Source organism: Marmota flaviventris, chromosome 1, assembly GCF_047511675.1.
Source record: "Marmota flaviventris isolate mMarFla1 chromosome 1, mMarFla1.hap1, whole genome shotgun sequence".
Lineage (NCBI taxonomy): Eukaryota > Metazoa > Chordata > Mammalia > Rodentia > Sciuridae > Marmota > Marmota flaviventris.
The window spans coordinates 157,602,247-157,617,564 of record NC_092498.1 but is presented as its reverse complement, the minus strand read 5'-3'; the positions used below and the strand labels follow the sequence as shown (position 1 = coordinate 157,617,564).

At 43.1% G+C, this 15,318-nt stretch overlaps 1 protein-coding gene across 6 annotated transcripts in view; it reads right to left on the bottom strand.

The window, feature by feature from the left end:
- The window catches only part of Med15 (mediator complex subunit 15), a 73,219-nt gene that overhangs the window by 21,021 nt on the left and 36,880 nt on the right, over positions 1 to 15,318 (bottom strand). For all 6 annotated transcript variants that reach the window (XM_027924324.3, XM_027924327.3, XM_027924328.2 and 3 more), the window contains exons 4-7: positions 14,038 to 14,067; positions 12,314 to 12,526; positions 1,773 to 2,008; positions 57 to 395 (exon numbers count right to left, since the gene is read on the bottom strand). In XM_027924324.3, coding sequence (XP_027780125.2) covers positions 57 to 395; positions 1,773 to 2,008; positions 12,314 to 12,526; positions 14,038 to 14,067 — 818 coding nt within the window. The remainder of the gene's footprint in view (positions 1 to 56; positions 396 to 1,772; positions 2,009 to 12,313; positions 12,527 to 14,037; positions 14,068 to 15,318) is intronic.

Genomic DNA, 15,318 nt, shown 5'->3' with positions numbered 1-15,318 from the left:
ATATGACACCATAAGGGGTGCATGTGCTCTACCATGGGCTTGGCTTGGATACTTACAAATTTCAGCTGCTGTTGAGGGTACAACATCTGTCCAGGGAGGGCTTGAGCCTGAGACACCAAAGGCTGGTTCTGTGACTGTGGCGTGAGTTGTGATGGTTGATTCTGTGCAACTGAGGGCTGCTGAGCCTGTGGCGGTGGCTGGTGGTGCTGTGCGTGATGCATCTGTGGCAGCTGCTGAGGCAGGGCCTGGGAGGGGGGAGGCTGTGGCTGCTGCATTGGTGGCTGCTGTATTGGTGGCTGGGCCTGCAAAGCCTGCTGCTGTTGCTGCTGCTGTTGCTGTTGCTGTTGCAATTGCAGCTGTGCCATCCTCTGCAGCTGCTGCTGCTGCTGCTGTATCTAGAGACAGAACAAGCAGCACTTGGTTACTATCCATTAGCTTCTGTAGGGCCAGTTCTTCCCTGTGCCACCTTTGGCCCCAGGAAGCCCAGCGGGGGCATGAACACAGCATTTTTAAGGCGGCCTTTCCAGTTGACCTCTTACTTGGGGAGGGGAACATGTTCCATAAAAGGGCTCTGGGCACCCAAGGTCAAATGTCAGCAGTCTTTCAGATACTTACAATACGACGAGTGTGTGCCTGTGCCATGGTCAGACCCAGACAGGTAGCACCTCCCTAGATGTGGACACTGGAAGAAGGTCCACCCTGGGATGGCCCAAGGGAAATAACTAGGTTTAAGAAAGGGTAATAAAGAATAGATGTAGTCCCACAGGTGGCCTAAAAGATTGGGCAACTGATATCTGCAGCCTCTCCAATGATGCTGTTTTGTCCCTATAGTGATCAGCAATACACAAGCCTCATGAGGATAGTCAATATCTGCTTTTCAGGATGGGGCAGACTAATGGGGCAGAAGAGTCACTGTCAGCTCTGAGAGAAGAGTCTTCTAGATCGAGAGTAGGCAGCAGGTTTAGAGGCACCCCTAGAGCTTCTCTCCCTTAGCCAACACCTGCCATGAGGACAGATGCTGAAACATCTAAATTTTAACAACTGCAAACCATGGGAGAACAAAACAGCTTCTGATCAACAGGGTGTTTAATATGAAATTTCCACTGCCCTATAGAACACCATCTCTAGGAGGAACAGATATTATGCTCAGACACCAAGACACAGACAAAGGAGGAAGTGCCTATGTCCTCAAAAGAAAGTGTCCAGGCCAAGCACATTGGCACATATCTGTAATACCAGCAACTTGGGAGGCTGAAGCAGGAGGATCCCAAGTTTGAGGTCAACCTGAGCAATTTAGTGAGACCCTGTCTCAAAACAAAAATAAAAAAAGGGCTGGGCATGTAACTCAATGGTAGAGTGCCCTGGGTTACATTTCTAGTACCACAAAAAAAAAAAAAAAAAAAAAAAAAGAAAGGAAGGAAAAAGAAATGTGTCCACAGCATGATTCAAACATCCCCCAAGTCTCCCTTCTCACTCCAATTAAATCTTTTGCAACGCTCTTACAGTTCCCACAGCACATAGTAGGCCTGCAGCAAGATACCTGGAACCTGAGAGGCCTCTTCCTGTAATCACAGTACTTTCCTACTAAGCCAGAGATTATTTCTCTTGCCTAATCAACACATTTTTGGTCCATGAAGCAGAGCAGGTAGCAAGGTTATCAAGAGGACCTTTGCTGTCTCTGGGTTCCTGCACCTAGCACTGTGGCTGACACCTGTCCCAGGCTCAAGGACTAAAAAAAGGAATTACAATGTGAGAATAGGAGAACACTGTACCTGTTGCTGGTTTTGATGGTGCAACTTAATCAGGTGCTGCTGCTGTTGCTGCTGCTGCTGGAGCTGTTGCTGCTGCTGTACCACTGCCTGGAACTGTTGCTGCATGGCACTCTGCTGCGCTTGGAATTGCTGTTGCTGTTGCTGCTGCTGTAGCGCAGCCTGCTGCTGTTGGAATTGCTGTTGTTGCTGCTGTTGCTGCTGCTGCTGCAGTGCCACCTGCTGGAGCTGGAGCTGAGCTGAAGAGGAGACCCAGATTTAGGCCCAAGTCAACCCAATGGCTGCCCCAGGCTGCACGGTAAGGGAAGCAGTAGCAAACCAAGGCTCCACTGACACAGCTGCTCTGCAGACAGGAAGGGAATTTGGGTAGAGCTTCCTGCCCAGGCTGCTGCTGGAACCTGAACACTCCTGATCAGACAGGAAGTGGAATTTGTGTCAATTTACTATCATGAATTACTCTATAACAATCAAAGAGAAAAGGGCCAATGCCCAGTGACATAGGCCTGTAATCCCAGCTATATAGGAGGCTAAGGCAGAAGGATCAAGTTCAAGGCCAGTTGGGGATACACAACAAGACCCTGTCTCAAAAAACAAAAGGGCTGGGGTTGTAGTAGCTCAGTGGTAGAACACTCACCTAGCATGTGTGAGGCACTGGGTTGGTCCTCAGCACCACATAAAAAAGAATAAAATAGGGCTGGGATTGTGGCTCAGTGGCAGAGTGTTAGGATTGCAGGTGTTAGGCACTGGATTCAATCTTCAGCACCACATAATACATAAATAAATAAAATAGAGGTATTGTGCCCATATACAACTAAAAAATATATATTAATATATATATATATATATTAAAAAAGGGACTGGGAAGCTGGGCATGGCGGTGCACGCCTGTAATCCTAGTGGCTTGGGAGGCTGAGGCAGGAGGATTGTGAGTTCAAAGGGTTTAGTGAGGCGCTAAGCAACTCAGTGAGACCTTGTCTCTAAATAAAATACAAAATAGGGCTGGGAATGGGTTGAGTGTCCCTGAGTTCAATTCCTGGTAACAAAAACCAAGAAGTTGGGGGGCTGCAGATGTAGCTCAGTGGTAGAATGGATTCAATTCCTAGTACCATGGAAGAGGAAACAAGAGCCAACTAAGTCTAAGGATCAAACCCAGTACTTCATACATGCAAGGCAAGTGCTCTACTACTGAGGCACAACCCCAGATCCAACTAAGTCTTTTGGATGGACAAAAGGCAGTCTCTGGTCATCAGCATTAGCAAATGCTAATCTTCTATCTTTGTGGATTTGCCTATTGTGGACATTTCAAATGAATGGCATCAAACAAGCTGGGTGCAGTACCGCACAACTGTAATCCCATCAAGTTGGGCTGAAGCAGAAGAATCACAAGTTCAAAGCCAGCCTCAGCAACTTGGTGAGGCTCTGAGCAACTTAGTGAGACTCTGTCTCCCCCCCACCCCCCAAAAAAATGGTGTGTGGGGGGGCGGTTTGGAGATGTGGTTCAGTGATTAAGTTCAATTCCTGGTACCAAAGGAAAAAAAAAAGACCAAAAAAAGTTGTAGATTATTATCAGCTTTACTGATATTTTATTGCCAAATAACATTCCATTATAAGGATTTACCATATTTTGTTCAACCGTCATCAGCTAATGAACATATGGCTTGTTTCCATTTGGGGGCTACTGTTAACAATACTGATATAACAGTCACAAGATTTTCCACAGCAAGGTTTCTTTTGAGGTGATGAAAATGTTCTAAAATTGATTGTGGTGATGTCTGTGTAACTGTGACTGTAACAAAAAAACACTGACTGGTGCATTTTTTAAAAAAATATTTTAAAGTTGTTGATGGACTTTATTTATTTGTATGTGGTGCTGAGAATTGAACCCACTGCCTCATGCATGCCAGGCAAGCACGCTACCACTGAGCCACAACTCCAGCCCCAACTGGTGCATTTTTAATGGACGAATTATATACTAATAAGAATCGATCAAGCTGTTAAAAAAAAAAAAAGTGAAGGAATGAACTGAGAGATCTTTTGTGTGCTTGGACCAGTTTCCCCAATGGTAACATTTTGTAAAATTGTAGCATCACAATCAGAATGTGTGCTAAAGGGGCTGGGAATGTGGCTCAAGTGGTAGGGCGCTCGCCTGGCATGCATGCGGCCTGGGTTCGATCCTTAGCACCACATACAAAGATATTGTGTCTGCCGAAAACTAAAAACTAAAAAATAAATTAAAAAAAAAGAATGTGTGCTAAATTTTGTGGGCATTGTACTAAATTCTATACAAATTTTATCACCTGTCCCCATTCAGCCACCTCCAGAGCAAGACACTAAACAATTCCAATATCCTATAGATCCCTCAGTTGTCACCTCCCTTCAAACAACTCTGCTCCTCAAGATCCAACAATTACTAAGGCGCCCTCTTTTTTCAAAATTTTGTCACTTCAAAATTATATAAAATAGTTTTAAAATGTTACATACTAAGAAAATGACACAGTATGAACTCTTTTGGGTTGGCCTTTTTTTTTTTTTTTTCTTCCACATAATTCTCTGAAGATCATCCACTGTCTAGTGATACCAATAGCTCCTCCTGCCAAGTATTATTCCATGGTATGAATATTGACTACTCAGGGCATCTGAGATGACTGCAGATTCAGTATATTACAAATAAAACTATAAGCCAGGTGCAGTGGTACACAATCTGTAATACCATAACTTGAAAGTCTGAGACAGTGGGAGTGCAAGTTTGAGGCCAGCTTAAGCATCTCAGCAAGACCTATCTCAAAATAAAGAGGGGCTGGTGAATGGAGCTCAGTGTTGGAGTATCCCTGGGTTCAATTCCTAGTGCTACAAAACAAACAAAACAAACTATAAGCACTTGTGCTGAGTCTTTCTGTTTTTGTTTTTATGGGTACCGGGGATTGAACTCAGGGGCACTTGACCACTGAACCACATCCCCAGCCTATTTCATATTTTATTTAGAGTCTCACTGAGTTGCTTAGTGCCTGGCTTCTGCTGAGGCTGGCTCTGAACTTGCGATCCTTCTGCCTCAGTTCCTGAGCTGCTGGGAATGCAGGTATGAGCCACCACTTCCTGCCTCTGCATGAGTTTTTATGGGAAGCTTCAATTTCTATGCAATAAATGCCCAGGAATGTTATGGCTGAAGTACATGTTTCCTTTTTAAAGAAGCTGTACTGAATTTTACCATCTGCAATATATGAGTGTTTCAGTTTCACCATCATCAGCACTTGATATTGTCATATGATTTATTTTAGCCATTCCTGGTAGGTGTAACAAGTATTATATTTACGTTTTAGATACAGACTTGTAACTCTGTTTAGAATTCAGAAAACATGAGAATGATAATAGTCCTTTAAATTTTTGAGGCTTGCTTTATGGTTAATTTTTGTAAACATATTTGCTCCATGCTGTGCTTAGCTTAAGTTGCTCATTACATTGCTCGCTGCTTCTCTGAACATTTCAATTTTTGTCTGCTTAACTAACAATAACAAAAGAAGTAACTGAGGTACTTGTCCAATAAATCTGTTCATTTTTGTATCTTTCTGTAACACTGTGTTTCCTGAAGGATAACACAGTTGTACTATTTCCTTACAGTTCTACTCAATTTCAGGTTTTTCGTCTTTTAGCAGGAAAAACTTAGATCATTCACATTTATTACGATTACTTACATTTTTAAAAAATATTTTTTTAAGTTGTTGACAGACCTTTATTTTATTCATTTACATGCGGTGCTGAAAATCGAGCCCAGTGCCTCATACATGCCAGGCAAATGAGCTACCGCAGAGCCACAACCCCAGCCCTGATATACTCACATTTTTAAACACATTTCTATTTGTCTCTTCTCATCTTTTCCTTTTCAGGAACTGAACCCAAGGGTGCTTAACCAATGAGCCACATCCCTAATCACCAAAACCCCCTTTTTTGAGACAGGGTCTGGCTAAGTCCCTTAGGGCCTTGCTAGGTTTTCAGGTTGGCTTTGAATTTACAATCCTCTTGCTTCAGCCTCCTGAGTGGCTGGGGTTACAGGAGTGCACCACTGCAATGGCTTTTTTATTTTAGATTGTATTTTCTTTGAATGACTGGCTTGGACTTTGTGTGCTGTTTAGATTGTTTGTCACTTTTTTCATTATTCCATTTTTTTTCTATTGTTTAAAAATTTACAAATTATTTCTTTTCTTTTAGCAATTATTTTTCAATTTTATAATGTATATATAATTTAAAAGTATAGAGTTTTCGGGGTGTGGTGGTACAGTACATTCCTGTAGTCATCCGAGCAATTCAAGAGACTGAGGCAGGAGGATAACAAATTTGGGGCCAGGAGGATTACAAGTTTGGGAGGCTGAGACAAGAGAATCTCAAGTTGAGGCTAGCCTCAGCAATTTAGTGGAGCCCTAAGCAACTTAGATTCTGTCTCAAAATTAAAAATAAGAAGGGCTGGGATCAGTAGCTCAGTGATACAGTGCCCCGGGCTAAATCCCCAGCAACTAAGCCAGGCTTTAAGCAACTTAGCTAGACGGGGTCTCCAAAAGTGGGGTGGTGGTGGAGTGAGGATGTGGCTAAGTGCCCCGGTACCATAAAAAAAAGAAAGAAAAAGAAAGAGAGGAAGGAAGGAAGGAAGGAAGGAAGGAAGGAGAGCTTACCAATACTTTAACCTCTTTCCCCAATTTACTATTTTTTATATCTTGGGGTACTAGAGATTGAACCCAGGGGCATGTAACCACGGAGCCACACATCCACCCATTTTTAAATTAGGCTTGGAGTGCAGCAAGGCTGTGTAGAAATTAGCTTTGCGCATTATTGACATTTTGGCCCAGATAATTAAATTTTATTTTGTGGGGTACCATTCTATGTAAGACGCTTTAGCAGTATCTCTGGTCTCTACCCACTATGTGCCAGTGGCACCCCTACAGTTGTGACATCCAAAATGATCTCCAGGCATTGTCAGATGTCTCTGTGGTACACAATTGCCCCAGCTGAGAATCAGTGGCTTAGATTTACACACATTTACTACCCCTCATGTTTAATATCTCTTTTCCCACTGTACCCTTATATCTCAAAAAGATGGTTTGAGGGGGAAGAGGAAATGGTGAGCAAATAAAAGACTATGCCTTTTAAAAAGCCTTTTGGTGAAGGTCCTAGATGTTGTTAATCTAAAAATATCTTGTCTCCCCTCGCCTTTTATGAGATTTGCGGGCATACAATGGTTGACAGCTCTGTTCCCAATGCCTTAACATTTTACCACCTTTTATACTACTGCTGGAGTTCACTTTAACCAGAACTAGCTGTTTCTAAGATACTCTCCTGGCTTTGATGTTTGCATTTTTGCAACAACAGGTTAAGACACAGGTGACCTAGTTAGTTCACTTGGGTCAGCTGGCTTTTTGTTACCTCTTCATGAACTATTTTCTTCTGTTCTCTCCATTTTGTGCTCTAGGGCTTCGATTAGAATCTGGTTATATTTTTGCTCTTTTTCAATTTTTTTTTTTTAAATTTTTTAGTTGCAGTTGGACGCAATACCTTCACTTTATTTATTTCTTCATGTGGTGCTGAGGAATGAACTCAGGTCCTGGAACGTGCTAGGTGGGTGCTCTGCCACTGAGCCACAACCTCAGCCTAGATATTTCTGCTCTTATCTTCCACATTTTTTAAAATATATTTTTATTTGAACACAATATCTTTATTTTATTTATTTTATGTGGTGCCGGGGATCGAACACAGTGCCTCATGCATGCTAGGCAAGCACTCAATCACTGAGCCACATCCTCAGCCCCTATCTTCCACATTTCTTGCCCTTGCTTTTGTATTTTCCTCATCCTCTTCTCTGTGCTTCATTCTAGGTAATTTCTTCAGATCTAGCTTCTAGTTTACAAATTCTTTCTTCAGTTCCATTGAATCTGCTGTTCACTTATCCATACATTCTTCTTTCAATGTTGTATTTCTCATTTCTACAAGTTCCACTGGGTTCTTTTCAGATCTCCTTTGTCACTCCTGATAGGGCATTTTCAATTGCCATCCTATCTTTTATTTCTTTTCTTTTCCTCAGTACTGGGGATTTAGCCCAGGGCAGTGTACCACTGAGCTACATCCCCAGCCCTTCTTTTTTTTTTTTTTTTTTTTACTATTGAGCATAAATGCATCAAAGGTCCCATTCAAAACCAGAGTCCATTAGTAAACTTGAAGAACTCCAAATAAATGATTGGTACACAAAGTTTGGGGTGCTTTTTTTTTTTTTTTTACACAGCAATAGCTAACTGATGGCCTTTGTAGTGCTATTAGGGATTTTTTTTTTTTTTTTAAATTTGTTTTAATTAGTTACACATGACAGTACAATGATCTTGACATATCATACATTTGAATCAGATGGGATACAATTTCTCATTTTTCTGAATGTACAGGTTGCAGAATCACATTGGTCATGCAGTCATGTATATACCCACAGCAATAATAATGTCTATTTTATTCTGCTGTCCCCAGCCCTTATTTTAAATTTTGAGACAGAATCTAAGTTGCTTAGGGCTCTACTAAATTGCTGAGGCTGGCCTCAACTTGAGATTCTTTTGTCTCAGCCTCCCAAATTGATGGAATTATAGACTTTCACTACCATGTCCACATTATTTCTTTATTCATGTGGAGTGGACAGTACATATGTAACGATTTTCTGGTGTGGATTCTGAGAGCTTATACATCTGTTTATTATCTTTGTTCTCCCTTATGGTGTCTCTGCTTCCTCTCCTACCTGGTCATTTTTTATTATGTGCTCACTACATTACCTTAATCTGTGCAATTCTCACAGGCTTAAACTGGAGGTGTTTTCCTGCAATCTAAGATGATTCTGGGGCAGCTGGGGGGTACCACAGGCCCCAGAACAAATCCTAGCTGGAGAGAGGAATTCTAGACTTGCTTTCCCCATCTAGCAGTGAGCGACATTTAGCCTTCCAAAGTATAGCCTAATCAGGATCTAGGTATTCAGGAGAAGGGGTCTTCAATACCCAGTCTGTCACACAGCCAGAAGTAGAAGTTATTTTTGCTTTGTTATTTGAAGTGCTGGGAAATGAACCCAGGGGGCTCTACCACTGAGCCACATCCCCAGCCCTTTTTTATAAGAGAGAGTGTCTCACTGAGTTGCTTAGAGCCTCGTTGGCTTTGAACTCATAATTTTCCTGCCTCAGCCTCCTGAGCTGCTGGGATTACAGGCATGTGCCACTATGCCCAGCTAGAAATTATTATTATTATTTTTATTTTTTTAGTTTTAAGTGGACATACAATCTCTCTCTCTCTCTTTTTAAAGTCACTTTCACATGGTACAAAATTTGCTACAGAGCAAAAACACAGAGTGGGGGGAAAAGTCCTTCTTTCAACCCTATATTGCAGCCCCTACCGATATGCACAGTTAGCAGTCTCAGCATTTTCTTGCTAACCTTGGTCACCTGGAGACAGTGACAGTGTCCCCTGTCCTACCTTTTGGGAGTCCCTGAAAAATCCACACTTTGACTTCTTGGGGATACTGGGTAAAGACAGTAATCATGCAGTGATGTATGCAGAAGCCATCAGGAAGGGATATCAAATGTCCGTTGGGCAACACTCCTATTTCAGGTAGGCCAAGGAGGTAAGAAGTCTAGAGCAGGGAGGGACAGGAACAGTAACAGGACGGCAGAAGAAAACACATCAACTTTCAATTAGTGCCACCCAGTAGACCAGGCCCTGTGAAAGCTGAAAACAGGATGTGGGCCAAGGTTAGAATAGGGAGGGTGTGGGCAGGATACTAGAGCTTCACCACTGAATTTCTGACAAATAACTGGTTCAAGACAAAGACTAGGATTATAAGGCAAACCATGTAAGCACTCCAAACTCATATATTTAAAAACCATTTCCTATTATAAAACAGAAGTCTAAAAAGGAATCCAACCAGTACACAGATCATACTGTAAAAGGTGCTGGAACTTCTGTATATCCTTGCCTAACCCACCCCATGTGTATATGAGGTGCATGAAATCAGGAGATTGTGCTGAAGAGCTGAGATTGCCTAAGGATGAGATTGGAATGTACCAAGAGTTAGATGGCAAGAAATCAGTAAGAAGGAGAGAATAAAGATAAGAGAGGGAGTGACAAGGAAGGTAGGACGGAGGATGCTTGCAGCATCTGAGAAGGAAACCTGACACAGGTAGAGGCATGTGAGTGATCAGAAGTTTCCATTCCAGTTCTTGGCCCAAGTGCAATTCCAGTTCTTGGCTATAGCTGCCTCGCTGGCAAAGCAGGGAGAGCTGTTCTGCACTCCTCAAAGGGTTACTGTGAGAGATACATGGCAAAAATATACCCAAACACTAAAACCTATATACAGATGTCCACAGCATATTTACTTATAATAGCTCAAAACTGGAACTACCCAGATGTCCTTTAAAGTTTAGATGATAATTATGAAACATCCATTCCATGGCACTCTACACAGCAACTAAAGGAATGAACTATAGGTACAGCTTGGATTTTAAGGGCATCATGAGGAATACAAGAGCTAATCTCAAAAAGTCATGTATCATGTAAGTCTGTTTCTACAACTGAAAAGTGATAGTGTAGAGAGGAAAGGAAGATAGGTAGTTGTCACGGATTAGAGGGAAGGTGCAATTTTTTTTCTTTTTCTTAGCAATATAGCGAACTGAACCTGGGGCCTTGAAAATACAAGGCAAACTTCATCAATGAGTTACATCCCTAGTCCTCTTTGAAACAGGGTTTTGCTAGGTTGCCCAGGCTGGCCTGGAACATCTGATTCTCCTGCTTCAGCCTTCTGAGCACTCGGATTATAGGTGTGAGCTATCATGCCCTGTGTGAGAGGATATAATTTCTCAGATATGATATAGGAGTTTGTTTGTTGGTGATGATGGAATAGTTCTGTATACTGTGTACAGTGATGGCTGCTTGATTACATATGTGAAGAAATCTCACAGAGCTATATATACTCTTATATGCACATCCAGGAATGCATATAAAAACTGGTGAAGTCTAGCGGCACAATTCACAATAGCTAGAATGTGGAACCAATCTAGATGCCCTTCAATAGATGAATGGATCAAAAAAATGTGGCATTTATACACAATGGAATATTACTCAGCACTAAAAAATAACAAGACCATGGCATTTGCAGGCAAATGGATGGCATTAGAGTATTATGCTAAGTGAAGTTAGCCAATCCCTAAAAAACAAATGCCGAATGTCTTCTCTGATATAAGGGGGATGACTCAAAATGGGATAGGGGGGAAGAGCATGAGAAGAAGACTACCACTAAATAGGGAAGAAAGGTGGGAGGGAAAAAGAGGGAGAAGGGGAGTTGCACGGAAGATGGGGAGGAGAAGGGAGGATAGGAAGGGCAGCAGAATAGAATAGACAATATGATTGATGTATGTACATTCCATGTATGTATTATATGTCAAAATACATTCTGCTGTCATGTATGACTAAAAAAATAAAAAAAAAAAGAATTGTAATGCATTCTGCTGTTATATATAAATAAAAAAATAATAATAAAATTTTAAAAATGAACTGGAAAACAAACAAACAAAAAACCTGGTAAAGTCTGAATGAAAATCTCGACTTGTACTATTTCTAACCCTGTGCTATTTCTCACTTTGGATAATATACTAATTAAGATATTATCACTGGGCTGGGGTAGAGTGCTTGTCTGGCATGTGTGAGGCACTGGGTTCGATTCTCAGCACCACATATAAACAAATAAAGATCCAAAAATAACTAATAAAAATTTTAAAAACATTATCAATGGAGACACTGAGTGAAGGACACGAGAACTCTCTGTGCTAGTCTATAATTTCCTGTGACTGATAAACTATTTCAAAAATAAAAAGTTACGTAAAGGGCGGGGCGGGGAGTACTAAAGCACTTTCCAGTGGACACAGTGCATTATAAGTACTGAATCAAAGTCTACGGGAATCAGAAGGACACCAAAAAGGATCCTGGAAAGCAGAAGGAAAAGGTGCTTTGTCCTCTGATTCCCCACCCCAAAGCAGCTGCATACAAGAACCAGGGGCATATCCCACAGAGTGATGCAAAGAGGACAAAGCACCCTCTTCAAGGAAGGGGAGCCCAGTGAAGATGTGGCTGTGAGCCACCAGCCAGGACTGACTGAGGTACAAGAGCAGCACTAGAAAAGACAGCCCTTGTCACACTGGGAGTGGTGGGGTGCTGACATGGCACTGCTTCATAGCTGAGAACCCCCTGAAACATACGTTTCTATTTCAATGACAAAACAACTCTTTGGATGTTGTCCCAGGCCCTCCCCAACCTCCTACAAGTATCCTTCCTCCTGTCCAGGGTTAGGAGAAGGACCTAATATCACTTAACCCTTCTGGTAGCTCAAAAAGGGCTTGGAGCTTTTCTATCCATACCCAATATAGACAAAAGGACCAAGTTGTTTGTGACTTCTCTATCCTTTTCTTAATATCATCACAAGCAAAGGAGTAAAATGCAGTGTTATCTGCAAAGAAAGTTGCAAATTCTCTAGGAAGTATGGTACTCACTCTGAGGAGGTGCTGTAGACACCACAGCCATTCCATGAGGGGCCATCCCTGAGGTCCCAGGTGGCGGCTGCCCCGAGAGTGCCATTGACTGCCCCATGGCACCAAGGCTACTCATCCCACCCAGGGACTGTCCTGGGCCCCGAGGAGGCATGCTGATTCCGGCTGCTCCTGTACCAGGTCCTCCAGTCAGGCTCTGCAGGGCATTCATAGGGTCTATGGGAACACAAGGCAGCAGCAACTCAGGAAAGTGCCCCTGAATTGGGCAGGCTCAAGGGGCACAGACCTCCTCCCATCTATATATATGCTTTAGCCCCACAAAGCCTCAAATGGTGAAAGCCAGGGTCCCGGAGCCTCCCAAATGCCGAGAACTCTGGGTGTATCAGTCACTACTGCTGGAATGAGAGCCCCTTGAAAGCAGGAAGCATGCCCCTCACTCCTATGCCAGGGTCCCAGGGTCCACTCTGGGGGCTGGGATTGTGGCTCAGTGGTAGAGCGCTTGCCTAGTATGGGCGGGGCCTGGGTTTGATCCTCAGAACCACATAAAAATAAAGGTATTGTGTTGTGTTCATCTACACCTAAAAAAAAAAAAAAAAAAGGGACCACTCTGATGCCTGCAGCTAATGTGAAAACAGGCTGAGGCCTTGAGGGCAGAGATGACAACCAGGAGGGACTTCCAGAGACAACAAAATCTGAGGGGACTTACTCCTTAGCAGGTGGGAATAGGATGGCTAGATCAGAAAAGTAGAAGGGGCTAGACAGACACTCCCCAGCGAAGGTACAAGTACACCGACACATCAGTGCCCAACCTCTGCTGCCAGGTCTCTGCAGGACACTGCCCCCAGGCCAGTCCCGTGGCAAGAACAGCACACCAGAGCAGACTACGAGGTGTAGGAGGGCTCCACAGAGAGCTGAGGGGCAGAGCTCTCAGAACAGGACAGCTCAGAGAGCAATGCCACAATCAAAGACAAGAAGGCTGACCCATCATTACAACAGTGTGGACTCATGACAAAAGGTTACTGCAGACAGATATGACCTGCCTGGGTCACCCTGCCATAGAAATGGGTAGTGCCTAAAGACTCCACACATCAAAGCCAGAGTCCAGGCCACATGTACTTGATCCCAACTGGCTCCATCTGTCTGAGAATCACTGTCCTGGTTGAGGCAGGGCCCAGAGAGGTAGGGCACCTGGCAATTTTAGCTCTGCTGTCTAGGGTGATTCAATCCATACCCTTTCTGACAGGCTAGAGATCAGCAAGAATTTGCTCAATCCCTTCACTGGAAGCTCAGTCAGCAGAGACCACAGCTAAACTGCCAAAATTCCCCTTATGTGATAAAACCCTGAAATTAAAATAGAAACATTTCTGAACTTGTAAAGAAATCTTATATAACTTAAGGGAAATGAATTTACAGCTATTATCTATAACATACTACTACAGATTATAGTTTTCTCTTAGGGAGCTCAGTATCTTTAGACAGTAAGAGCTTTGTGAGTTTTTATAATCTTTTTGGTGGATGAACCTGGACAGAGAGGCATCATCTGATTTCAGTTTGCAAGAAAATGAAAAGTGAAGGAGAGGTTGGGTCATGACTACTCAGCCTCCCCTCTGCTAGAGATCTTTTGAACATTCTCCTCAGAAAATGCACACAAAGCATGTACCATCTTATTCCTGCCACCCCAAATCTTAGGTTGGGAAAGACTTTATTTTAAAAGAAAAAACTCTTACCACTGACAGAAGCTTGAGATTTCTTGTTTTCTATATAAAAAAAACACAAGCAGAAAAACAAAGTAAACAAACTTTATATAAACACATATTTTCAGGGATAAGTCAGCTTTGTAGGCATTTGACCAGAGGTTATTTGCTAAAACCGAACTGACCCTGCCTAGAAACAAGGCAAACAGATCTCAGAGAGTCAACCCCAAGAAGCCACTGGTTTTGGCAACCGCATGAGGAGGTGTCTGTTCCTGACAGACTGAACACGCAAGAGGTCTGGGGGCAAAGGGCACCACTTGGAGGTTCACCTGTGGCCTTTGGGAAATGTCCAAGTCTCAGGTACCTTGGGCCTACTCTGCTTTTCCTTCCTTCTCAGGCCCTGAGGCACAAACTGTAAGAGGACACCAAGAAACCATGAAAGATCTAGCTAGAATAGTCCTGAGAATTCATAACACCTCCATTTTCAGATCACTCTGATGAAGAAGATCTCCATTTCCTAGGTGAAAGAACTGAGGCTGCCCAAGACCGACTGGTCTAGCTAGCCCCAGCACATGGGGGAGAATTTCTCTGATACCTGGTAGTCCTAAGATTCCTCCTGAGCCTTTCCATATGAGTCCAGAACACCCATAGAGCCATGTGTCACTAGGTCAAGGTTCTGATGAGCATAGCATAGGGTAGGAGTGTTCATTTCAGGACATCCAGTTGCCTATTCCTCAGACTTTTAGTTCCTTCTCTTCTACCTTTCCCAAGTTCTTCCCAAATTCCCCAGAGAAAGTGAAATCCCATGAAGTCCACCTTGGTGACCATTCTGGTAAAAGGTTAGTGTGGAAAGCAGCAAACCCTACTGAGCTCAGGGATTCTCCATTATCTCTCTCTGCCCTCATCGACTGAAACTAAAGCTGCACCTACTTCTACAGCCTATATTCTGACTGCCACTAAACCAAAATGGAATGGTTCTGACCTCTCCGGTGCTTACACAACCAGGGTGGGTAGGAAGGCTGCTGGCTGGAGCCCAGAGTAGCCAACAGCATCAGTTTCCTTCAGAGGCAACCGTCACCCAGGAACACTCAAGGTCCACATGATTCCACATAACATATGAAAGCACACACACGCAAAAAATCTGTCTCAGGATGTCTTGAAAACTATTTAGGAACTAGGGCCACTGCCTGGTCAGCCTGAGAGAACAACAGAATTCCCTAAGTCAGGGGGACAAAACATGAGGTGAAGGAACCCTCCACATGGCAGGGAACAAGGGGTGGGGACTTAGTAGGATGACCCAGAAGCTTCAAGTCA